This window comes from Nyctereutes procyonoides, unplaced genomic scaffold, assembly GCF_905146905.1.
Source record: "Nyctereutes procyonoides isolate TBG_1078 unplaced genomic scaffold, NYPRO_anot_genome, whole genome shotgun sequence".
NCBI lineage: Eukaryota > Metazoa > Chordata > Mammalia > Carnivora > Canidae > Nyctereutes > Nyctereutes procyonoides.
This window is the reverse complement of record NW_026575046.1, coordinates 62686755-62708810: the sequence shown is the minus strand read 5'-3', so window position 1 is coordinate 62708810 and position 22056 is coordinate 62686755. Positions and strand designations below refer to the sequence as shown.

The following is a 22056-nucleotide window of genomic DNA, read 5'->3' as shown; positions in this document are numbered from 1 at the left end:
GTGGAAGCCGGGCAGCATTTGAGCAGAGGTGGCTTCCCCTAGGGGCCGGGGGAAGCTTTGCTCATTGCGTGTGTCTGAAAGGCCACGAAAGACCCCTTGGTCTCATTTAAACTTGTCATTTTATCGAGGAGGAAACTGCGATACAGTAAGGATAAAATGCTCAGATTGGTGACTGATTCCAGAGCTTCCATTGACCCTATTTCTCTCATTAGCTCTTTTTTTTTTTTTTTTTTCTTATTCCCTTAGCGTCCTCACTCTTCGTGCAGTCAGGGAGCTCGACCGTTCTAAGGCCAGCTCAGCAAGATCCCTAAATTTTTCTAGCAGCCTTACTCCTCAAGACAGCTCCGGTCGGGCGAGGGTGCAAGGCAGTCGGATCCCCTAAACCGGGAGGCGGCTGCAGAACAGGAACCCTAAGGCGTGAAGCAAGGGAAGGGGGCGGGGCACCCCAGGGCAGCCTCAAGTTTGCAGGGAGGCGGGGCAGCTCCGCAGAGCCTCTCCCGCGGAGCCCGGCGCGGCCGGGCAGTTACACCGCGCGGGGAGGTGGACGCGGGAGGCGAGCGAGCGTGGGGCCGGAGGTGGCGCCTTTGTGCCCCGTTTGCCCTCGGGGGCTTGGAGAGAGTCCTGCAGAAGCGCACGCTGCACCTGCCCAGGGCAGACCCAGCTAACGCCCAGCGGACTCCTTCCAGACGCCGCGCGCCGGGAGCGTCTCCGCAGAGCCGGGACTCGCGGCGGGCGGGGGGCCCTCCCCGGAGAGTCGTACGTGACCCCCGTGCTGCGCAGCCGCGCCCAGCGGCGCCGGGGCCCGCGCGCGCAGGCGCCTGACGCCCCACCCCGCCCGCGAGGAGCGCGCGGGGCCTCCGCCCCACCCCCCGCACGCGCAGTCCCTCCCGCGCCGCCGCCGCCGTTCCCCGCCCCCTCGCCCCTGGGGCTGCCCTCGTCGCTGCCTGACCCGAGGTCGGGCAGTTTCTGCCTTTCCGGCCCCGCCGACGGCGACAAGCAGCCCACCCTGGGGGCAGACGGCGGCCTCCGGTCCTCGCGGGCGTCCTGGAGCAGGTCGGGGTGGGCGGCGGGCGGCGTGGCGGGGGCCGGCGCGGCGGACAGCCGCGGGGGCCTCGGCGGGGTCCTGGCGGGGGGGGGGAGGACCGGGTTGCGGCGGGCGGAACGGTGTCTCCTTCACTTCGCCCTCCAGCCGGGGTAGCTGCAGCCCGACCCTGAGCGAGCTCCGCAGCCCGAGCTGCGAGCGGAGCGGCGGTAGCAGCCCCTCTCCGGAGACCACCAGGTACGCCGCGCCCGCGTCCCTGGGGCCCCTCGGCCCCGGCGGCCCACAGGACGCCTGAGCCCGACTCGGGGTCGGCCCTGGCTCCCCAAGATGGCCGCGCTGCCCCGCGGCTGCTCGCCTCTGTGTCGGGGACCCCCCCCGCCCCCCGCCTTCTGGCCCCTTGACCCGCGCTGACCGCATTTCTTGCCCCTCCCGCAGATCACCCCTTCCTGTGGCCTCGCCATGGCGACCTACGGGCAGAGCTGCGCGCGGCGTGAGTAGAGCCGAGGTCGCTACGGGATGGGGCGGGGTTGGCTGGGGGCGTCGAAGCCGGTCGCCGGGAAAACCGCGACTCCTTTCCCCGAATCTCTCCCAAGGACGGGAACGTTCGCCCCTTGCAGTAGCTGCTCTACTCTGTGACCCCCCCCCCACCCCCCGCAACTGGCCCTGCGGCGGAGGGGCTTCGCGGCGGGATTCCGGATGGAGGGCCGAGGCCGGGGGACGTGGTCTCGGGCGGCGTTCACCTTCAGCGTCTCGGACGTGCCTTGGGGAACCCAGAAGCAGGCAGTTCTTCAGTGTGGGAGTCGGCTTTTGGGAGGATTGGGTCGCTTTTCTAGAGGAAGTAGTAACCCCCTTGTGAGAGCGCAAGGTCATTCCATGTGCTCCCGTGGGCGTGGACGTGCGCTGTAGAATGAATGGGCCGCCACGACCCGGCCAGGCTGCTTGCCCTGAGGCCGCGCGGCATTGGCGGAGGTCTTGAGAGTCCTATTAATATGCCTCAGGTGCCACCTGATATTGAGTTGATGTAGACGCTTGAGTGAAACCTACATGATCGTGTCCCCCCGCCCCCCCCCCCCCCCCGAGTCCCAACATTGTAAATCACCAACGCGTTCTTTAGCTTTCTCTAGCTTTCTCTTCCCGCCCCAGAATGTTGGCTTAAGAAGAACTCCTTGAGGGTACCAAGAGATTCTTTTGGGGGGAGAAGGCTTTGTCTTAGTTTTCGGGTTTTATGTCGTCTGGTTACATCAGACCATTCTAGTGAATTCTGCAGGTCTGTCCGTGTGTGTAGATGTACTTACGTGTATATGTGTCTGATCCTTTGTACTGGTTGGGTCCTAAGAGGTGAGGCTGCCGGTACTGTTTAAACCTAGGAATAGAAAGTCTGCTGCCTGGGCTTTGGAAGGAATCTCCCGGGTTTGTATAGCCACTGGGGGGGGGTGGTGGTGGTGGTGGGGTGGTTGTCCATTTTGGCAGTGTGTCTTTATTGGTGATAATCTCACAGATCACTAAAGTATAGTTTTTCTGGAGCTTCTGGTAGTATCAAAAACGCCTCCAACAAGTTGGACTGCCTGAATTTAAAGGTGGTAGTGGGTCATAATCTAGTTCCTGGACTAGAAAGTGGGAGAACAGGAGGAACGTTAACCCTGGAATGTTTCTTCCCACCAGCAATGTGTGTTCCTCCATCCTATGCTGACCTTGGCAAAGCTGCCAGAGATATTTTCAACAAAGGATTTGGTAAGAACTTTTTTTTTTTTTTTTTTCAGATCAGAAGTGAAAATGTGTTTGGACTGCTTAGGGAAATTAATAGTTTTTTTCACGTTGTAAATATATATATATATTTAAAGATTTTATTTATTTATTCATGAGAGACGCAGAGAGAGAGAGAGACAGAGACAGAGACACAGGCAGAGGGAGAAGCAGGCTCCACACAGGGAGCCCCATGTGGGACTCGATCCCAGGTCTCCAGGACCATGCCCTGGGCAGAAGGCAGGCGCTAAACCTCTGAGCCACCCAGGGATCCCCACATTGTAAATATTGTGCTGTATTAGTTTACATTTATGAGATAACATTTTATTTTATTTATTTTCATGAGATAGCATTTTAGATGACGTTTTTGTTAAGACAGTACAGGAATAATCCACATCTCCCTCTACTCCAGTTTCCTCTCCAGGTTTTTCAAATGGTACCTTAAGTATTCTACCTGTAAGAAGAAAACTGTGCTTTTATTTCCTTCAGATATAATTGGTTGACTGCAATTATATTACTGTTTTGCTTTTGTGGTGATTCCCAGTGGGTTATGAGTTTTTCCAAATGAATTTGGGTTTTCTTCTTAAAGATTTTATTCCACATACCACCCCTTCTACTTTAGATTATTTTTCTTGTTATTTAGACTATTAATCCCAAAGGAAGATAACCTTTTTGGGATAATTATTTTAAAAGCCTTTATTAAAGGGACACCTGGGTGGCTCAGTCAGTTAAGTGTCTGCACTGGGCTTAGGTCATGATTCCAGGTTCCTGGAATCGAACCCCACAACGGGCTCCCTGCTTGGGGAGGAGCCTGCTTCTCCCTCTCTGCCCATCCCCCTCCTGCCTGTGCTCTCTTGCTGTTGCTTTTAAATATAAGGGTAGGGAGAAGAAATGTGTGGGAAATATCAGAAAGGGAGACAGAACATAAAGACTCCTAACTCTGGGAAACGAACTAGGGGAGAGGTGGAAGGGGAGGAGGGCGGGTGGGTGGGGGTGAATGGGTGACGGGCACTGAGGGGAGCACTTGACAGGATGAGCACTGGGTGTTATTCTGTATGTTGGTAAATTGAACACCAATAAAAAATAAATTTATTATAAAAAATTTTTTAAATAAAGCTGCAAAAAAAAATACATAAAATCTTAAAAAAATTAAGTGTCTGTGATAAAATAAACTATTGAATATTCTGAGATTTAAGGTGAGTTGATTTCCTGATCTGGCAAATTTTTTGTGCCACATACTCCAAAATAGGCAGAGCTGTGTAGAGTTGTTCTGTGCTGTGTATGTTAGTTTACATAGAATAATTAAAATTTTTTGTATTTAAATATGTTGTATCAACCCACATTTTTATGCCCCTCTGAATATATGAAGTCTGTTTTTTTTTAATGTGTAGTCAGCTATTGGTATGCATCTTTTATACGAAAGAATAATTTTGTTATCTTTTGCTCTCTACTTGAAGGTTTTGGGCTGGTGAAACTGGATGTGAAAACAAAGTCATGCAGTGGTGTGGTGAGTGTTAGCTGTCTAATAAATCGTGATGAGTCTTTATATAATTTTTAACCCATAAAATAGTCACCACTGAAAGATGTCTGCCCATTTTACCTTGAAGAAGAGGCAGAAGTTTTGTCTTAAGAGATTTGCATGAAATTTGATTTACTAGGACTTTTCATTATGATTTTGATTTTTTAGGTGGTTTTTTTTTTTTTTTTTTTTTGGCCATATTACCATAAATGCGCAAGGAACAAGACTGGTTATTTGGGACTGTTTACTTAGTAAGATTACAGGCTTGGAGTCCGGGATCCTGTTATATTTTTTTGTAATCCTTACTTTTTATGCCTGTTAAAAGCATAATGAATCTGGGCATAAAAATAACTCTAACTCTTTAATTTGAGTGTACTAATTATTATAAAGGGCATAATCTAGCAGCCTTCTCTGAAAGAGTTCTGTGTGAATTTTGTGAATTTAGAGTCCTGATTTGAATATTTTTAAAGATGTTAATATTTTAGTTTTTGAATGTCTTGATTCTGCCTTAACTCTCGAAGAAGGTAAGATAAATTTAATTTTGTGGCATTTTTTTTTCCTTCCTCAAAAATTTTTTGTATTGATCCTGTTTTGGGTATGAGAAGAGTGTGTGAATATTGAATATTGCAGGTTATTTTGATTAATTCGTGCTGTAATTGTTAGCTCCCTCAATGCATGTAACTGATAATTTATTAAAATTATTAATGTTTCTTAATACCCGAAGTTGGATTTCTGGGGTTTTATATTGATCATATCTGTCATTTGGCTTCTTTGGTCTGGAAGGAAGCCTGTATACACCATGGTTGAATGACTTAATTACTCAAGGTACAGAGCAATGACTTTGTTTTTTGTGTTACCACTCTTAACCTCTTGAGGTCTCTTATAAACACTTGGTGTGCACTAGTTGAGACACAGAGGCCTTCCCAAAAAAGGGAACACTTAAGGGCCTTAAGTTTAGAAAGCTTATTACTTGCTGGTTGGGGAGACAAAATTTTAAACTAGGGAACACAGGAAAGTGTTTGTATAGAGCACATATCTGGTATGAAGTTGGTTAATCAAAATCTTTGTTGGAGAGAAAAGGCTTTTTGTGGACAGGGTTAAGAAGGATTTATGGAATTAAGTTTGAGATCATGGGGCACCTGGGTGGCTCCGTGGTTGAGCATCTGCCTTTGGCTCAGGTCATGATCCCAGGGACTTGAGATGAAGTCCCACACCAGACTCCCCACAGGGAGCCTGCTTCCCCCTCTGCCTGTGTCTCTGCCTCTCTGTCTCTCATGAATAAATAAAAATCTTTAAAAAGTAAGAAGATTAAAAAAAAAAGTTTGAGATCATGGAGGATGTATATGAGCTGGATTCCATATGTTTCTATTTAATGTATATCAACATGGTACGGATCTTGTAGGATGTATCTGGCCCACAGTAAGTCCCATTAAGAGCCAGTTCTGTTTTCTCACCTAAACTGCAAAGATGTCCAGTTCATTCCAGAACGTAGAAGCCTAAGTATTTGGTGATGGAGTGAAGGATGTGATATTGGCCAGTGGTGTCATTGACCCAAGTCTGGTCCCACTGTGTGATCTTGATTTTGTGTCTTGAGGATTCCTTGGGTGTATATAGACTGGTTCATAATCTATATCCTGACGGATGGCAGGGAGTGATGTGTCAAGAGTCATTAATCATTGTCACTCAGGATTAAAAAGAGCTACTTCTAAACAGTCCCCATTCCACATATCTGCTAGAAGAACATGCTCCATATATATTGTTTTAATAATGCTTTTCTTTTGTATAGAGCACAGGAAAACATACAAAGTTTTTACAGTGCCAGTCCAGTTTAATCTTCCAGGGGTAGATTTTATTATTACAATTGAGGAAACAGACCCAGAAAAGTTAAGCATCTTTCCTCAGTGTTATTCATTTAGTAAATGGCTGCCAGAACTGGATGCCAGGACTCCTCTAATTTTATATCTAGCATTTTTTTTTTCTAACATAATCCAGTGTTTTTTAATATGGGCATTGAATGCCAAGCTTTGACTTGAAATTCCTATCAAAGTGTTTTATTTCAGGAGATTGAATCTGTCTCACTGCAGAGCCATAGTTACACGAATGTTCTGTTTTCTAAGTGAAGGATGATTGGCTTTTTCTCATATTGATGTGGTTTTTGATATTTTCTCCCTGTTGGCAGGCATCACAATTTCAGGTTGAGTTCTCTTCTTCATTAGTTTGGATCACCTGTCTTTAGATTTGGCTTTTCATAGACCAAAGTATGTAAGACAAACTGTGAATCAGAATGCGCAGAGGGTATTTTATAATTTTATCTTGGAAGTTTGCCTGTCTACTGAGCTCTGAAAGATTATTAGATTTCTGGGTGTTCTGTAGCAGATTTTAAATTTCAATAAGCCCTCCATAGTGTGCCTTCCTTTTCACATGGTGTGCAGTTAGGGATTTGCAAGTTAGTTGTATTTGCTACAAACATAAGATTATATAATGCACTTCAAATTTATATCTGTGTTAGATTTTTTCTACTGATGTTATCTGTTGTACTTAATATAGTTTATATTTTATGCATAATAAAAACCAGTTGTAGATTAAATCTCCTATTATTTCCTTTCCCTACTTTTTTTTCTTTTTAAATAAAATCTGGTGAGGACTCTTTATCTAAGAAAAACAGAATATTGGGGTTACCGAAGATTTTAAATATTATGGCATAAATCCCGATGGTGGGGTGCTTTCCCTTTTAAGAAATTTCAGGAAACCTTTCCTAATAGTGTTGTCAGTTATTATGAATGTTTATTTTGGTATGGGGTCTGTGATTAACCATACTGATGACCTTTATAGTATTTCATTTACTATCAGGCAGATTGGATACAGTGCCCAAACATTCATCCTTCCCACCTTCCACCTCCCACCACCAATTTTTGAATTCCAAATAAAATTACCTTAGCAGAAGTTTCCTTAAAAGCTGTAAGGTTTGTTCACCTGAGAATTAGATACAGTTTAACTTGTCATTCATTGGTTGGAAATGTAAATAAGTATACAGTAAGGCAGCAGTTAGAACTGACAGGTTAATTTGTTGTTCTTGTATATACAGTAGCAGAGTTAGAGGTATTTGGGAAACTAGAAAAGATTAGTGAAATTACTGTGAATCAGTGTTTTTTTTGTTTTGTTTTTTTTAAGTTGGCAGTGATTCTTCTAGGCTTACAAGAAAGTTCATGAAATCGTTTATTGTCTTATTAGGAATTCTCAACGTCTGGTTCATCTAATACAGACACTGGTAAAGTTACTGGAACCTTGGAGACCAAATATAAATGGTGTGAGTATGGTCTGACTTTCACAGAAAAGTGGAACACCGATAACACTCTGGGAACAGAAATCGCAATTGAAGACCAGGTAACGTTTTGAACATGGGTTTTGTATTATTTTTTATTTCAAGAAGGAGATATAGCTGAAAAATTCTTTTTCTTTCAAAATAGATCTGTCAAGGTTTGAAACTGACATTTGATACCACCTTTTCACCAAACACGGGGTAAGCATGGACAGATGTTTTTATTTGCTTTAAATTTCATTTTTAAGTAATCTCTACACCCAATATGGGGCTCAAACTCCCGTCCCTGATACCAAGAGTCGCATGCTCTACCAACTGAGCAAGCCAGGTGCTCCTTTATCTGCTTTAAATTTAAAAGCATTTCTCTCCTCTTTCTTTAGGGAAAAGATGCTTGCACATTTAATGTTTGATAGGTTTCTTAATTGCCCTGTGTGGTGGTGAATTTCTGTTTCTGCCTTTGGAGTATGATGACTACTATGATTGTTATTGTTGGCTTCCCTTCAAATATTTGCCTCTTTTCATTGTCTCACTAATTTGGGTAATTAACATGTTTCTAATAGTCTTACAGAAGCAATCTTTTCATGGTGGTAGAAGCCCAGTAACTCCAAGTGCCCTTGTTTTTCAGCTCATTGAGCTATATTTCCTTTACCTCTTAGTATTATCCTGCTACTACTTTTATTCCCCAGTTACACTGCAGTTCATAAATGTGCCCTTTGTGCAGAAGTTATGTATGTAAGTCTTTCTCACCGGCATCAATTTTAAGCTAGTTTGTTCTTTTTCCAGAAAGAAAAGTGGTAAAATCAAGTCTTCTTACAAGAGGGAGTGTATAAACCTTGGTTGTGATGTTGACTTTGATTTTGCTGGACCTGCAATCCATGGTTCAGCCGTCTTTGGTTATGAGGGCTGGCTTGCTGGCTACCAGATGACTTTTGATAGTGCCAAATCAAAGCTGACAAGAAATAACTTTGCAGTGGGCTACAGGACTGGGGACTTCCAACTACACACTAATGTGTGAGTATTTCTTCTGTGGGATATTGTGATGCAGCACTTGGGGATGTTTCTGATATCACCTGTTGTCTCTTACGAATCTAGGTACAATCTAAAGGATTTCTCTTAAAACATCACCATCCTTGGGCATTTCTGGGCACGCCTAAAAGTGTACAGTAAAAAATGTTAGTCTGACTTTTGGTGCTGAGAGAGTAAGTGTTTATTTTATATGAGGCTCGATGTGCTCCGGATTTTTAGAAAACATTATGATGTTGCCGAATTACCAGAGTGTTCATTTTACTTAATTGTGATATGTAAAGTGCCGAGTTGGTGGAATTGCCTAAAATGTATGGTGTTTTTACCTAACCCAGATTAAATGTATATATGAAAAGGACTTAAGAATTTTTTTCCTTTGTAAAATAAAGGATTGGTAAATAACAGTATAAAGAAGAAAACCAATATTTCTCATAATCCCACCACCTAGATATATATATATAATCTTTTGTTGTTAATGTTTGGGAGTTTCATCTTTGTATATGTGTAAATACATATCAGAAGGACTGGTTTACAATCTTTTCCTTCCTATCTTAATACATTTTAATAATTTTACTACAGTATTATGTATTCTGCAACATGAATGTAGTGGCTATGTGGTAATTCTGCTGGATGGATCACAATTTATGTGACCTCTTGTTTTTGGGCTGGGGATTAAGACTTTCTGGTTTTCAGTGGAGTCCTAGAGACCGGTGTGAGCAGTGCCTCTTATTTAACTATAATGTTATAATATCAATCATCTAGTGCCATAGATATTACATTGTCTATTCTAGATTCACTAATTTAAAGTATCTTACAGCAATGACGGGACAGAATTTGGAGGATCAATTTATCAGAAAGTATGTGAAGATCTTGACACTTCAGTAAACCTTGCTTGGACATCAGGTACCAACTGCACTCGCTTTGGCATTGCAGCCAAATATCAGTTGGATCCCACTGCTTCCATTTCTGTGAGTACTGTGGGCTTAGATTGGGGTCTTTGGTTGTGGGAATTCATCTTTGGGTATATTGAATTGTGTTGAAAATTTGAATTGTGGTTCATACGACCTCTAGTTTACTCATAGACTGGGATTAGAATTTGTAATGATGCATGCATTTTATGTAGAAGTTTGATACCAGGTCATAGGAGTTTGCTTAACCTCAGAAAGTGCTCAATTAGTGTAGATAACCCTGAGCTTCAAGCCTATCTAAGCCCAGGGAAGCCACTGTTTTGGGCCCCAGGCCAGGAGTAATAGTATTTTAGTTGTTACTTTGTCTTTCTACATGGAATAATAGTACATTGTTACTTTGCCTTTGCCTTTAGGGTTTACAAAATATCTTTTAGATTTGGTTTTCGAGGTCCATGGTACAAATGTCATTTTGCAGGTAGAGATACCGAAGCTTGGAAGAAAAAGGACTTATTTAGATCATTGCTAGGGAAAGAGAGTGGAAAGAAGGGGTAGGGCCAGGATTGGGCTTGTTGCATGTCTTTTTGATTTCCCTCCTGTCTAGGGTGACCAGCTAGCTCATCCTGCTTTGCCTGGGACTATTCCAGCCTTAGCATTAAAAGTCCTGCACCTAAAGGACCACCTCCTGCCTATCTTGGGTTCATTGGGGTGGATGGCCACCCAAGTCCTGTCTTTAGGCTTTTTGCTATTTCTTTCTTTAGTCATAGTGAGTTTGGGGCGGGGGGGTAGGAGGGAGTGCTGAGAGCGTACAGTACTGAGAGTGTAGAGGTGCTGGCTCTAGTTTCAGGCAGATCAGCAGCTGTTCCTGTGTGTCAGTTGCTTACAGGTCAAGCACTGCCTGTACTGTATGTACTGGGAATGAAAGAAAGCTAAACCTTCCATGAGTTATTTCTGTTACATAAAGTGATCTTCACTCCTGAGAATCATGTTTTGATAATTTGGGCGGTGAAGCTTTAGCTCCATTCTTATTTTATGTTAGCAGTTGTAATCAGAGCATGAGAAACATCCAGAATGCTTTTCCCATTGGCAAGGCAATGATTCATTTATTTTTCCCTTCTCTTAATTGCACTGTAGCAGTGAAAGCCTTAGGATTCATACAGTATACCGTTCTCTGCTAGCTACATTGCCTTTCTCTTCAAATATATGTCTAAGGCAGCATTGCACATTTAATACCAGGCAATGTAGTATTCTCATGGTCTAAAAAGGGAAGGCAACTTTGGATCTGTGTGCTATTGTGTGACTTCTGGGGATTAGTTTGGAAAAAACATCTAGCATTTCCCACCTAAGTGGTGCTGCTGTGCCCCAATCAAGCATCAATACTTGGTGAAGTATTGCTTAGTGTCCCACCACAATTTCATGGTTTACTTCTGTTCTAAAATGGGAGAAACTTGTATCCGATTGTCCGAGGCTCTTAATTTGTTGGGCACAAAGTGGTCACTAGTGAGTGAAGACATCAAATAATTTCCAAATTGTGTTTCCATCCCAGAGGCTGTTTGTCACCTTTTTACTTCTATACTACTGTATTGTGTTCTGCTGACAGTTTGACTTGGAGGAGTTTAATGGATAGGAATTAAGTGGCACCTGGCTTTTGTTTAGCTTAATGGTAGTGTTAAATTTTATTTCACATGAATAAAAACGGAACACTTCATAATTCCACGATGATAGGGAAACCTGCAGGAGCTTTGTCTCTCCAGTCAAAAGATTTTTTTTACAGCTGTTTTTGCATTTTATTTTAGGCAAAAGTCAACAACTCTAGTTTAATTGGAGTGGGCTATACTCAGACTCTGAGGCCTGGTAAGTATTCTTGAGAAGTGGGATTGGGGTTTTAAAAATTATTTTTCACTTCTCAGCTTCTTACTTTGTAAACCTTTCAAAGAACACGCTTACCTTTCGCCACAATTTTTTTTTAATTCCTTTTTTTTTTTTCTTTTACTGGGCTGTTTGAAAGGTGTGGCTATCCTGACACTTCCCTAAATGCTTCAGCATGCGTCTACTCAGATTAAGAATGTTCTGATCTCCTGCATATCCATAATACCTAAGACAGTTAATAGTGACTCCATATTATTTACTATTCATTCTGTAGTCTCTTTCCTTACTTGTACCTGAAATTCCTTGTAGTAATGTTTATTTCTGTAATCAAGGTTCACACATTGCTTTCATTGTTTGGTTTCTATAGTCTTATTTACTTTAAAGTAGTATTTTGAACCTAGCTGTATTGCTGTATTTTTTAGAGTAGTACTTATCAGACTTCAGCATGCATGAATTACCTGGGGACTCTTGCACATTGATCCCATAGATCTGGGTGAAGAGTTCTAACAAGCTCTTAGGTGATGCCAACATCATAGGTTCTTGTTTTTTTTTTTTTTTTTTTTAAGATTTTATTCATTCATGAGAGTCACAGAGAGAGAGAGAGAGAGAGAGAGAGAGAGGCAGAGACACAGAGGGAGAAGAAGCAGGCTCCATTGCAGGGAGCCTGATGTGGGACTCCATCCCCAGTCTCCAGGATCACACCTTGGGCTGAAGGCGGTGTTAAACCGCTGAGCCACCCGGGCTGCCCCTAAATAGCAAGTTCTAAAGCCCTTGCAACTTTTCTCCCCTTCAAATAGGGATTTTCCCCCAGACTTATATTTTGGCCTTTAGAAACCTAAACAAAAGATTGGTATGAACATTCGCTAATTAACATCTACCACATTTGTTTTCCCACTTCGTTTCTGCATATATAATCCCTTTTTTCTGCATTTATTTATTTATGTATGTATGTATGTATTTATTTATTTATTTTTTTTTTAATTTTAATTTTTTTATGATAGTCACACACACAGAGAGAGAGATAGAGGCGCAGAGACATAGGCAGAGGGAGAAGCAGGCTCCATGGACGGGGAGCCCGATGTGGGATTTGATCCCGGGTCTCCAGGATCGCGCCCTGGGCCAAAGGCAGGCGCCAAACCGCTGCACCACCCAGGGATCCCCCTTTAATTATTTAAATACATGTTTTTGCAGACATACAGACACATTAGCCTTAACATGCATATCCTGAGAGGAAGACATTTTTTTTTAGTGGTATTGGAAGATAGTACCACTGTTGCAAGTTAAGGAGATTACCATTAGTTGAGCAATACATTATATGCAATCTATATCCTACTTGTCTCTTTATTGTAGATCCTGGTCCAATTATGATCATCCATTAGGGTCTGATAGTCTGGATAGTGTATTGGATGTTACTGTATTTTCTAGAGCACTTTGAGCTTTATTAATAACATTTTTAATGCTCTGTTACTTGATCCCTTAACCTAGGATGAGGCCACCTGAATTCTCTCTGGTATCTCTGGTACTCCCAAGTGCCCTCTGGTGACTGGCACTAGTAGGTCATCTGATGGGTTGAGAAGGGACAGGCAGGCTCTGAGGTGATTATTGAAGACCACAGACTCTTGAAGTGTTTCAAGCAAATCATGGTTGCCTGCTTTTGTTTACAGGTGTCAAGCTTACACTGTCTGCCCTGGTAGATGGGAAGAGCATTAATGCTGGAGGCCACAAACTTGGGCTTGCCCTGGAGTTGGAGGCTTAATCCAGCTGAAAGAAACCTCTGGGAATGGTTATCAGAAGATTTGGCCTTAATATATTTCCAGTGTGACCAGCAGGCTTCCCCTCCTCCCTCCCCCAAGAAGGTGATCAAAACAAAGGATGATCTGAACAAGAGCTGTATTTTAAATATTTAGACAGTTACTTGTTAGCTGGTTTCTAGTTAAATTGGTTATCTATCTAGTTACCAATACTGCAGTCGTGCAGTCACCTATACATTATTTAAATGTATTTAACTGTTAAATGCGCTACCCACCAATAATGAAATAGACCTTTATGAAAACTGTGCAATTGTGTGCATGTTTGTTTTTATGTTCCTATTAACATTGAAAATTGCCATTGAACCAGAAGGATCAGTGGAAGTTTTAAGATGAGGTTAAAAAATTTCTGTTAAATTCGGCCATCATTAGAATTACTTTTGGTATCCCCAGACATTACAGATTATGAATAAAAACAAGTATACATAATTAATGACTCCAAGTATTTGCAGAGTTTAAACATTTGCCAGGGTCAAATCTCCCTTGTATCTAGCTAGTACATTATTTTTCTGGTGAGCATTTTGCTTTTTACCTAAATCTGTGCCATAAAGTCCTCTGTCCCTAAAGTAACTCCATGAGCTTTTTGGACTACAGTAAAATAAGAGGATATATGCCTTTATATCTTCAGTTTGTAAGTTTGTCCAGAATTCCATTGGACCATTGTTGACCCCCCCCAGGAGGGGTTGGAGAGGAAGTGATGAAGAAAGGAATATGAAGGGATGGTGCTGAAGGATGTATACACACACCATATCCCTGTGAGCTATTGCTGAAGGAAGCGAATTAGGCCATAGGTGGGATGGGACCAGGTGTAGACAAGTGGAGTGAGGTGTCAGTGAGAGATCATTAGGCAGACACTGAAAGGGTTGGGTCTAAGTGTGTGACCAGAAGCAGTGCCTTCAGGCTTTGTGGCTACTGGCCTTCATCCGCACTTGGGCTGAATGATAGAGGTTGATAGATGATTCTAGTTTGAAAAGTAGGGAGCAGATGTTTTTGATGGGAGAAGATAGTTTGAAAAACATGATCAGAGGTTAGGAAAGGGAGAGATTTTGTTCAACACATTTATACTCTTAGACCTGAGGTATCGTTCGAAGCCTGAGAGAAACAGGAAAGTGTAGTACTTTGAGACTCACTACCCCAAAAGAATGATACATACTGAAAATTTCCAGGTCAGAAAGAATCTGATGAGAGGTTAGAAGCCCAAGCAAGCTTTCCACGCTGGGGACCTATTGCTAGGTCAAACAGGTGTGAAAGCACATCTGTTTCTGGCATACACGAGAGGTGTGAAATAGACTGGCGGACAACTCTGAAACTGCTTGGTGGGGAGGAACTGGTCAGAGGCCTGGTGACTCCTGAAGGCCCCTGGATGACCTGCTGCCCCAGAGCCAACAGGTGGCCTTCCCTCAACTGTGGCTGGAGTTTACCTGGTCCAGTACTCCGGACTGGGATGGGACATGAGTTACCAGTTTGTCAAAGGCATATTTAAGAGTAAACTGGACGGATTTACCCAGGTGCATCCTAATCTGTTTGAATGTGCAGGAGAGAGAGGGTTGGTTCACACACCAGGTCCCCGAGGGTTGCATGAAATGCAAGGTACCTCCCAGGAGGTGTAGGACCATGGAAGTTGCCAACTGTGGGCCCCCATGGCTCCTGTTTCCTTGTTTCTAATAGTCTCCTGTAGAACCAAACCTAATTGTATTCTGGGCTGATGCCGTTTCTGCCTGAGGCAGTTAGTGGAAAGAACACGGAATATTTGCACTTGGTCTTTATCTGTGGTGTGGAGATAAGATCTCCCTGTGGGATTGGGATTAGAGAGGTCTAAGAGATGTGAAGCACCTGGCTCCTGGTCCTCCTCTGCTCCTATGTGTTGGTGTGGGAGAGCCTAACTTTATATTCACCTTTCTGTGGGGAACTTTTTAAGAACTACCATACTGATGGCCTCCTTCCCAAAGGGCTGTCTGCTTCACACTTTTCTGGCCAGTGCTCTCTCCCAGTCCCTCACCTTCCTCCAGGACTTCAGGGGGAGGATGGAATAATAGGCTCCAACCTTGAGCTCCTCAGGTCTAAGTCAAGTGGCCTGGTTCTCAGAGGTGATGTCCACTGAGCAGAGAGAGCCTCCAGTGCAGAGGTGAGGTCGAGCTGACAGTTCTGTGAGACACGGGCAAACAGAACTGGCATGACCTGTGCCTATGCTCAGTGACAAGCCTGGTTTGCTGCAAGGCCTGTTTCCTGTTTTCAGACCTCAGATACCGTCCCCCAGCCAGTCCCAGCTGTACCAAACAGGAGCTTCCTTGCCCCTCCTGGGAAGCAAAGCAGGAAGGAGACCAAGGGGGTGGCGGGCTCCACCCAGCACCCAGGTCCCACCAAGTGGAGGTAAACCTGAGGAGCTGGGGCCCTGTATGTGGCCGCTCAGCTGGAGCCTCCTAGTTAGGCCATAGATACCTGGTGCCAGGTGGCCCTCAGGACTGTGCCAGGGAGGGGATGACGTCTGTGACTTCAGGCCCCCTTCCGCTGGAGAGGCTGCCAGTGCTGGGCCTTCCCTCCCTAACGCACTCTAGCGCCACATAAGGAGGCTCAGAAGTTCGTGTCCCAGGCCCCCACTTTATTGTCGAATTTAAAACTCAGTTGAGGTCTGGGGTTCCCGGGTCCCCTTGAGGCCACTCTCTAGATCTTGAAGGCTAAGGTGAGGCCGTCGCCCAGAGGCAGGAGGCTGATGTGGACCCTGGCGTCCCGCAGGATGCGCTCGTTCAGGTTTTGCACACACCGGGCTTGGAGGTCCCGCGGTTGAGGCTGTAACACCTCCCCGCGCCACAGGACCTGCGGAGGGGCGGGGCAGCACGGGGCGGGGGTGTCAAGGCCGGGGGAGCAGGTGGCTAAGCGAGAGGCGGGGCGAGAGCTGAGACCGCGGGCCCCCGCGGGGAAGCCGGGGGTGCGGGGTGCTGGGGAGCGGCCTCGGGGCGGGGCGGCCGCTCCTTCCCCGCGGGGCCGCCCTTACGCTGAGCACGGCGAGGACGCCTCCGGAGCGCAGCAGCTGCAGGCAGCGCTCGTAGTAGGCGGCGCAGTTCTCCTTGTCGGCGTCCACCACCGCCACGTCGAAGGTGCCGGCCTCGCCCGCGGCCAGGAGCTCGTCTGGCGGGGGCGCAGGTGCGGCTGAGTCCGCCGCCCAGGCCCGCAGGCCCGGAGGCCCGGAGGCCCGGAGGCCCGGAGGCAGGCCCGCCACTGCCCCACGCCCGCCCGGCGGCCCCACGGGAGCAGTGGCGCCCAGGCCCCGCGCGCCGCAATGCTCACCCAGGGTCTCCAGGGCAGGCTTCAGCCGGAGCTCGATCTTGTGCTCCTCCTCGGCCTGCGGAAGGGGCGGGGTCAGCCCGGCGGGCCCCTTCCCGGGGGCGGGCGTGGCCGGGCGTGGCCGGGCGCCAGGGGCCGAGGGCGCCTCACCTGCCTCCACAGCGGCCGCCCCAGCTCCGGGGGCCCCGGGTTCACCTCGCAGGTCACCACGCGCCCGGCCGGGGGCAGCGCCAAGGCCAGCGCAAGGGCGGAGTAGCCTGTGAACGTGCCTGGGGCGGGGCGGGGCCGCGGAGGGCTCAGGCCCGGGGCGGGGACCCCCTGGCCACCTGCCCCCGCCCCGGTGTCCGGCCGTGCGCCCTACCCAGGTCCAGCGCCTTCTTGGCCTTGATGAGCCGCGCCAGGTTGGCCAGCAGCTGCGCCTGCTCACAGGTCATCATGGAGTCTCCCTGCGGCTGCTCCAGGGTCAGCTGTGTCGCGGTGGTCGGGGACAGGGTCGCGCCGGCGCCCCCGCCACCCGGCTCCTCCCCGGGCTCGCCACCCCTCCAGGTGCGCGCCGGGGGCGGGGCCTCGGGGCGGGACCTCGGGGGACGCCCAGCCCGCCCGGCCCCGCGGCCCCGCGGCCCCGCCAAGGTCACCCGACCGCGTGCGACCCGCCCCAGCCCCGCTGACCAGCCGCAGGCTCCGCAGCGCCGGGTGCTCCCGCATGGAGCGGCTCAGCAGGTACCGCCACAGGGGGCTGTCTTCGGGGGGCAGCAGGCGCCGCTCCCGCCGGGATCGCCAGGGGTGGCCCCGCCTCCCTGCCGCGGGGGGGGGGCTGGGTCAGCGCCTGGGTCCCGAGCTCCGGCCTGGAGCCGCGGGGGGGGGGGCTCGGCTCCCGCACCTGCCCCGCCTGCGGGGGTCCTGCGGGGGCCCCGCGGGGGGCACGGGCCCCGCCCTACTCACCCAGGAGGAGGCCGGCGGCGAAGGCGGCGCCCAGCGCGGCCGAGCCCAGGGCCAGCGCGGCCGGCACGGAGAGCCGGGGCGCGGGCGGGCTCATGGTGCGGCCACGAGGCAGGGACGCGCGGGCCACCCGGCGGGGGCTCCCGGGCGCGCTCCGGGACCCGCCTGCCCTCCAGGCCCCGCCCCGTCCGGGCGCTGCCGCCGAGCTGCGGTCTCGGGCGCCCCCTGGCGGCCGCACAGCCTCCCCGCAGGCCGCGCTCGCGCAGCCCGGGCGCCATCCGGTGGCCGCGCTCGGGACCCGCCCGGGGAGCGGCGCCAGCCCGGCCCTGGTGTCGGGCCTTGCCCCGCCCGCCCCCGCGGTCGGCCTTCCCCGGCCAGCCCGTGATGGAAGTGACGGGGGCTCGGAGAAGTAGGGGAGGCTTCTTGGGGGACGGGAGCAAAGGCCGTCCGGGTGATGGAGTGAAGGACCTGGTTTGGGGACAAAACCCGAGGTGGGGCTTGGGAGGTCTTGGGGATGGGGCTCGGGACGAGGTCCCTAGAACCCTGCCCTGGGTGCCGGGCAGACATGGGTGGGAGCTCCTGGGGCCATCATTCTCAGCCTCAGTTTCCTTTGTGTAAAGTAGGAGCCGCAGTCTTACCGTAAGTGGCGCCAGACCCCGCCGCTGGGCACACAGTAGGTGCCCAGTAAATGGCAGTTGGAGTAGAGACATTTGGGGGAGGAAAGTGATGCCAGGGGAGGTGAGGTCCGCTTGCGGGGCTGTTGGGCGGGGGAGCGCGGACGGGGCGCCCTCTGTGCCGGCCTGGGGTCCCGGGGTCCCCGGGAAGCTGCATCCGGAGGCCACGGCGGAGGCCGGTTGGTGGAGGTTCGGGGAGGCGGAGGCTGAGGCCGCGGCGCGGAGCGGAGGCTGCCGGGAGGAGGCCCGGGCCCGTGGGGTCCCCGGGAGCCCCGGGGGGGGGGTGTCCTGAGTCAGACCCACGGTGCCCCGGTGGCCTCCCTGTCACCTGGCGGCCCAGTCTGCGTTTCTCTGACCTCTGAGTCTCATTCCCCAGGGTAAGGACTGAGGCCGCGAGCCTCTCCCAGCGCCGAGCATACAGCAGGTGCTAAATAATTGCTCGGCATAGCGTGTTGGAGCCGCTGAGCCGCCCTCGCAGCAGCGGCAGGTGCCTTCTGGGCAGTGCCCGCTGCATGCAGCGCACCTGCGAGGCTGGGAGAGCATTCCCATCGCCCACAGGAGGCCACCTGAGCCCAGGGGCGCCCCCTCTCCTGCTGACTCCGGGCTCCAGGGCCCAGCAGGGACCAGACTCCAAGCAGTGCTCTCCTGGTCGCTCTGGGGGCTCCCTCCACCAACCCCCCCCCCCAACCCGGCTCAGCTTGGGCTGCAGACCAGCACTTTCTCCTTTCTCCCCCAGTGTGGGGGTCCGGATTTGGGCAGGCCCCCAGCTCACACCCCAGCCTCCCTCCCCCAGCGTGGCTTCAGGCGCTGAGCCCTGGAGTGGGGGGGGGGGCAGGGAGGGGAAGCATGTCACCATATATCCTCGTCAGATTAAAAAACTAATTTGAAAAGATTAATGTATTCCATTCTTGTTACGCTGGCTCTGATACCTCTGGGCCCGCGGCCGCTCAGCCTCCTGATTATTGAATTTTTATGGCCTGGTAATTAATTGCAGATTCCCTGTTTTGTTCTATTTCTTTTTCTCTGACATTTTAATTTCAACAAAAAGCAGTGGTCTCCATGCAGGTTCTCTCTGGAGATCCTAATGGTCTATAAAACAGAATGACTTATAGACGTGGCACCCACTTCAGTTGGCGAGCGATTGTTTGAAACCTTGCTGATCACGCAAAATTTAATTTTTCCACCTCCCTCCCCTGGTTGCTACTCATTTCTTGTCTCTCGCACTGCAGCTCGGCGGTCTCAGCCCACGAGAAGGGAGAAAGCATCGCCTCGGAGCCCTACGGCGCCTTTCCCAGGGGCCTGAAACCACAGTGGGTTTGGCTTTTCCTCCGAGGGGCCCCTGTGGTGGTGGCCAGGGGGCAGCTGGACCTCCGCTCAGAGCCGCGTGGACGTGGGCAGCTGCCCCCAGGGGCACGAGCGGCTGGGAGTTTGGGGGGGAACGTCCCTACCTTGGGCTCTCAGTTGACCTTTTGGTCACGTGTAGGTCAAATGCCCCACTAGGCACCGAGGAACCCTCAGGCTCAGGACCAGAGTGGGTGCCCCTTGGAGCCTCTAGGTCCACACCTGGGAGGGGGAGTGTGTGACCCCTGACCAATATGTCGCCGAACCAGGCCACTGGAAACAGCCACCCAGGAAAAACAGGTCTAGAAGAGGCCCCTGAATTTCTTTTCTCTTTTTATTTTTTGAAGTTTTTATTTATTTATTTATGAGACAGAGAGAGAGAGAGAGAGAGGCAGAGACACAGGCAGAGGGAGAAGCAGGCTCCATGCGGGGAGCCTGACGTGGGACTGGATCCCAGGACCCCAGGATCACGCCCTGGGCTGAAGGCAGACGCTCAACCACTGAGCCCCCTAGGCCCCTGAATTTCTATCCCGGGACCCCAACTTCTGCTTCTCCCTCCCGCTAACACCATGCAGGCTGGGCTTCCCCCGCAGTGGCCCCAGGACTGTGCGGGGTGGGGGCAGAGGAGTAGGGTCACACAGTCAGGTCAGGCCTAGGGGATTAGAGCCTGGAAGTGGTGACAGTCAGCCTGGGTAGCTGACGGGAGGTGGGAGGAGGCAGTGGGGACTGTGGCCCCCCAAATCTTATGGCCCTGTGGGAGGCACGGCAGCCGCTAGGCTGTACCCGTGCTGCCAGATGGGAAGATGGGTGCGGTGTGCCCAGAGCCTCTGATTGTTCAAGAAAGGTTGAAATCTGGCCCGTAATGTGAAACCTCACGATTTTAAACATTTGGGTTAGACTTTTTTCTCTCTCAGGACCGCGTCAGCCAGACTGAGTACGTCTTGGATCTCTGTGCGATCTGGCCCGAGGGACAGCTGTTTCCTCTGACTGGCAGCCTGGAGCAGGGAGGTTAAGGCACAGAAGTGGCGTCGGTTGGGGCCCGCTGACGCGTCGCCCTGCCCCCCTAGGGATCCTCTTCCTGCCTTTGGGCCCTCCATCCCCTCCCTCCCGCGGTGGGCCCGGCCCCCCAGATGCCGCTGCCTGAGGCACCTTTGACCCCAAATCCAGGTCCTGCCTTCTGTAGGCCTCTCCGTGTGGAAACTCGCGGCCTGTAGTCGGGCGCATCTGGGGGAGGTTCGCCAAGCCCCCCGGAGGGAGGATGGCACCTGCTAACCTATGCTTTCGGGGTGGGGGGCACTGGCCTGGCTCCACAGGCTCTGGGGGGTGTTTCAGGCCGCCCGATGGACACACGTAGACTGTGAGTTCAAGGCTCCGGGCGCCTCGGATGAGCCAGGGAGGCTGGAGAGCCGCCGCCTGCCTCCTCTGTGCTGAGAGGCTACAGAGCTGCCATTGCCCCGATGACCCAGGTGTGGCTCTCATGGGGTCACCTGTTTCTGACTGGGGTTGGCGGGCAGCCGCTGTCATGGTGACCCCTGGGGCGCCGTGGCTTCTGTGGGACACGTAGGCTGATCCTCAGGAGCCTTCGAATGGTGAGGCCTGCATGCGGCCTTCTGCGAAGCCCCTGGGCGCTCTTACCTCTCCGCAGCGGGACGCTGGCCTTCACGGGGGGATCTTCCCTGAAAGAGGACAAACGCGCACACCTCCCAGATGCCCTTGCAAGCAGGGGACCTCGCTTCCGCCACTCGGCCGTGCTGCATGGGGGTGGGGGCAGGGTGAGCAGGCTGCGGGAAGGAGACTGGTGGCCTGGCCAGCAGGTGCTCCCTGGGCGGTTGGGTGGAGGCCCTGCCCAGAGATGGGCCAAGGTGGTGGCTGTGGTTTCATGACCGCAGCCCCACCCGGTTCTCTGGCCCTGGAGGTGTGTGGCTGGCAAGGGCCCAGAACTGGGCATCTGCAACAAAGTGGATTCTGTTGTTTGCAACAAAGTGAAACCCGCTGGCGTCACAGAGCAGCTTAGCAGGTCGGCGGTGGAGAGTCCTGGTGATGGTCCGCCCGAGCGCGTCTGCCTCCCTCAGTCTTGCCACCGGGAGCCTGATGTTGCTCAGGCGATGTGCCCAACTTTCGGGATGAGCTGTGGTTAGTCCCAGACTGTCAAGACCAGCACAGTTCTTTTTTGAAGACACCCACTTTCTCACCATGGCCTGCGGCGCATTTCTGGCCCAGATGAAGGGATGCCTCTCAGGACTTTTCCCTCCCTTTTCTTGTTTAGCTGCTTCTTACTTTGAACAACAGGGTTGTGTAAAGATGAAATGCTTGGAACCACTGCAGCCCTTTTGTGGTCATGAGGCAAAAATGTTAAGGATTAGAAAACAAACAGTAAAGAGGGCAAGGGGAAAGATGGGACGTTGGTCCTTGAAGACGTTATCTGGCTGCTGTTTCCCTCCAGACTCCTTGTTACAAGAGAAAATGGAACCCTTTGTATTTAAGCCATGATCAGCTGTATCTTCTTTTATTTAAAGCTCAAAAGCAGGGGATCCCCAGGTGGCTCAGCAGTTCAGCGCCTGCCCTTGGCCCAGAGCATCATCCTAGAGTCCT

At 50.2% G+C, this 22056-nt stretch overlaps 2 protein-coding genes across 3 annotated transcripts; one reads left to right on the top strand and one right to left on the bottom strand.

Annotated features, from left to right (window-relative positions):
- Window positions 1-1138: 1138 nt before the first annotated feature.
- Window positions 1139-13476, top strand: VDAC2 (voltage dependent anion channel 2). The gene is given in 11 exon segments (XM_055325145.1): window positions 1139-1279; window positions 1478-1532; window positions 2705-2773; window positions 4243-4292; window positions 7536-7688; window positions 7772-7824; window positions 8407-8634; window positions 9464-9614; window positions 11348-11405; window positions 13085-13146; window positions 13148-13476. Coding segments are annotated over 10 exon segments (1035 nt in total). The 5' UTR covers window positions 1139-1279; window positions 1478-1501; the 3' UTR covers window positions 13328-13476.
- A 2330-nt stretch (window positions 13477-15806) lies between these two features.
- Window positions 15807-17618, bottom strand: COMTD1 (catechol-O-methyltransferase domain containing 1). Of its 2 annotated transcripts, XM_055325146.1 has the most exons (7): window positions 17453-17617; window positions 17180-17307; window positions 16872-16977; window positions 16661-16779; window positions 16514-16568; window positions 16221-16354; window positions 15807-16042 (listed from the first exon to the last, which is right to left on the bottom strand). In XM_055325146.1, exons 1-7 carry the CDS (start codon window positions 17544-17546, stop codon window positions 15890-15892), a joined length of 789 nt encoding a protein of 262 aa, XP_055181121.1. In that variant the 5' UTR covers window positions 17547-17617; the 3' UTR covers window positions 15807-15889. The 2 variants fall into 2 exon arrangements, with proteins under 2 accessions (XP_055181121.1, XP_055181122.1); XM_055325147.1 differs by lacking the exon at window positions 16661-16779 and having other exon boundaries at window positions 17453-17618.
- Window positions 17619-22056: the final 4438 nt, after the last annotated feature.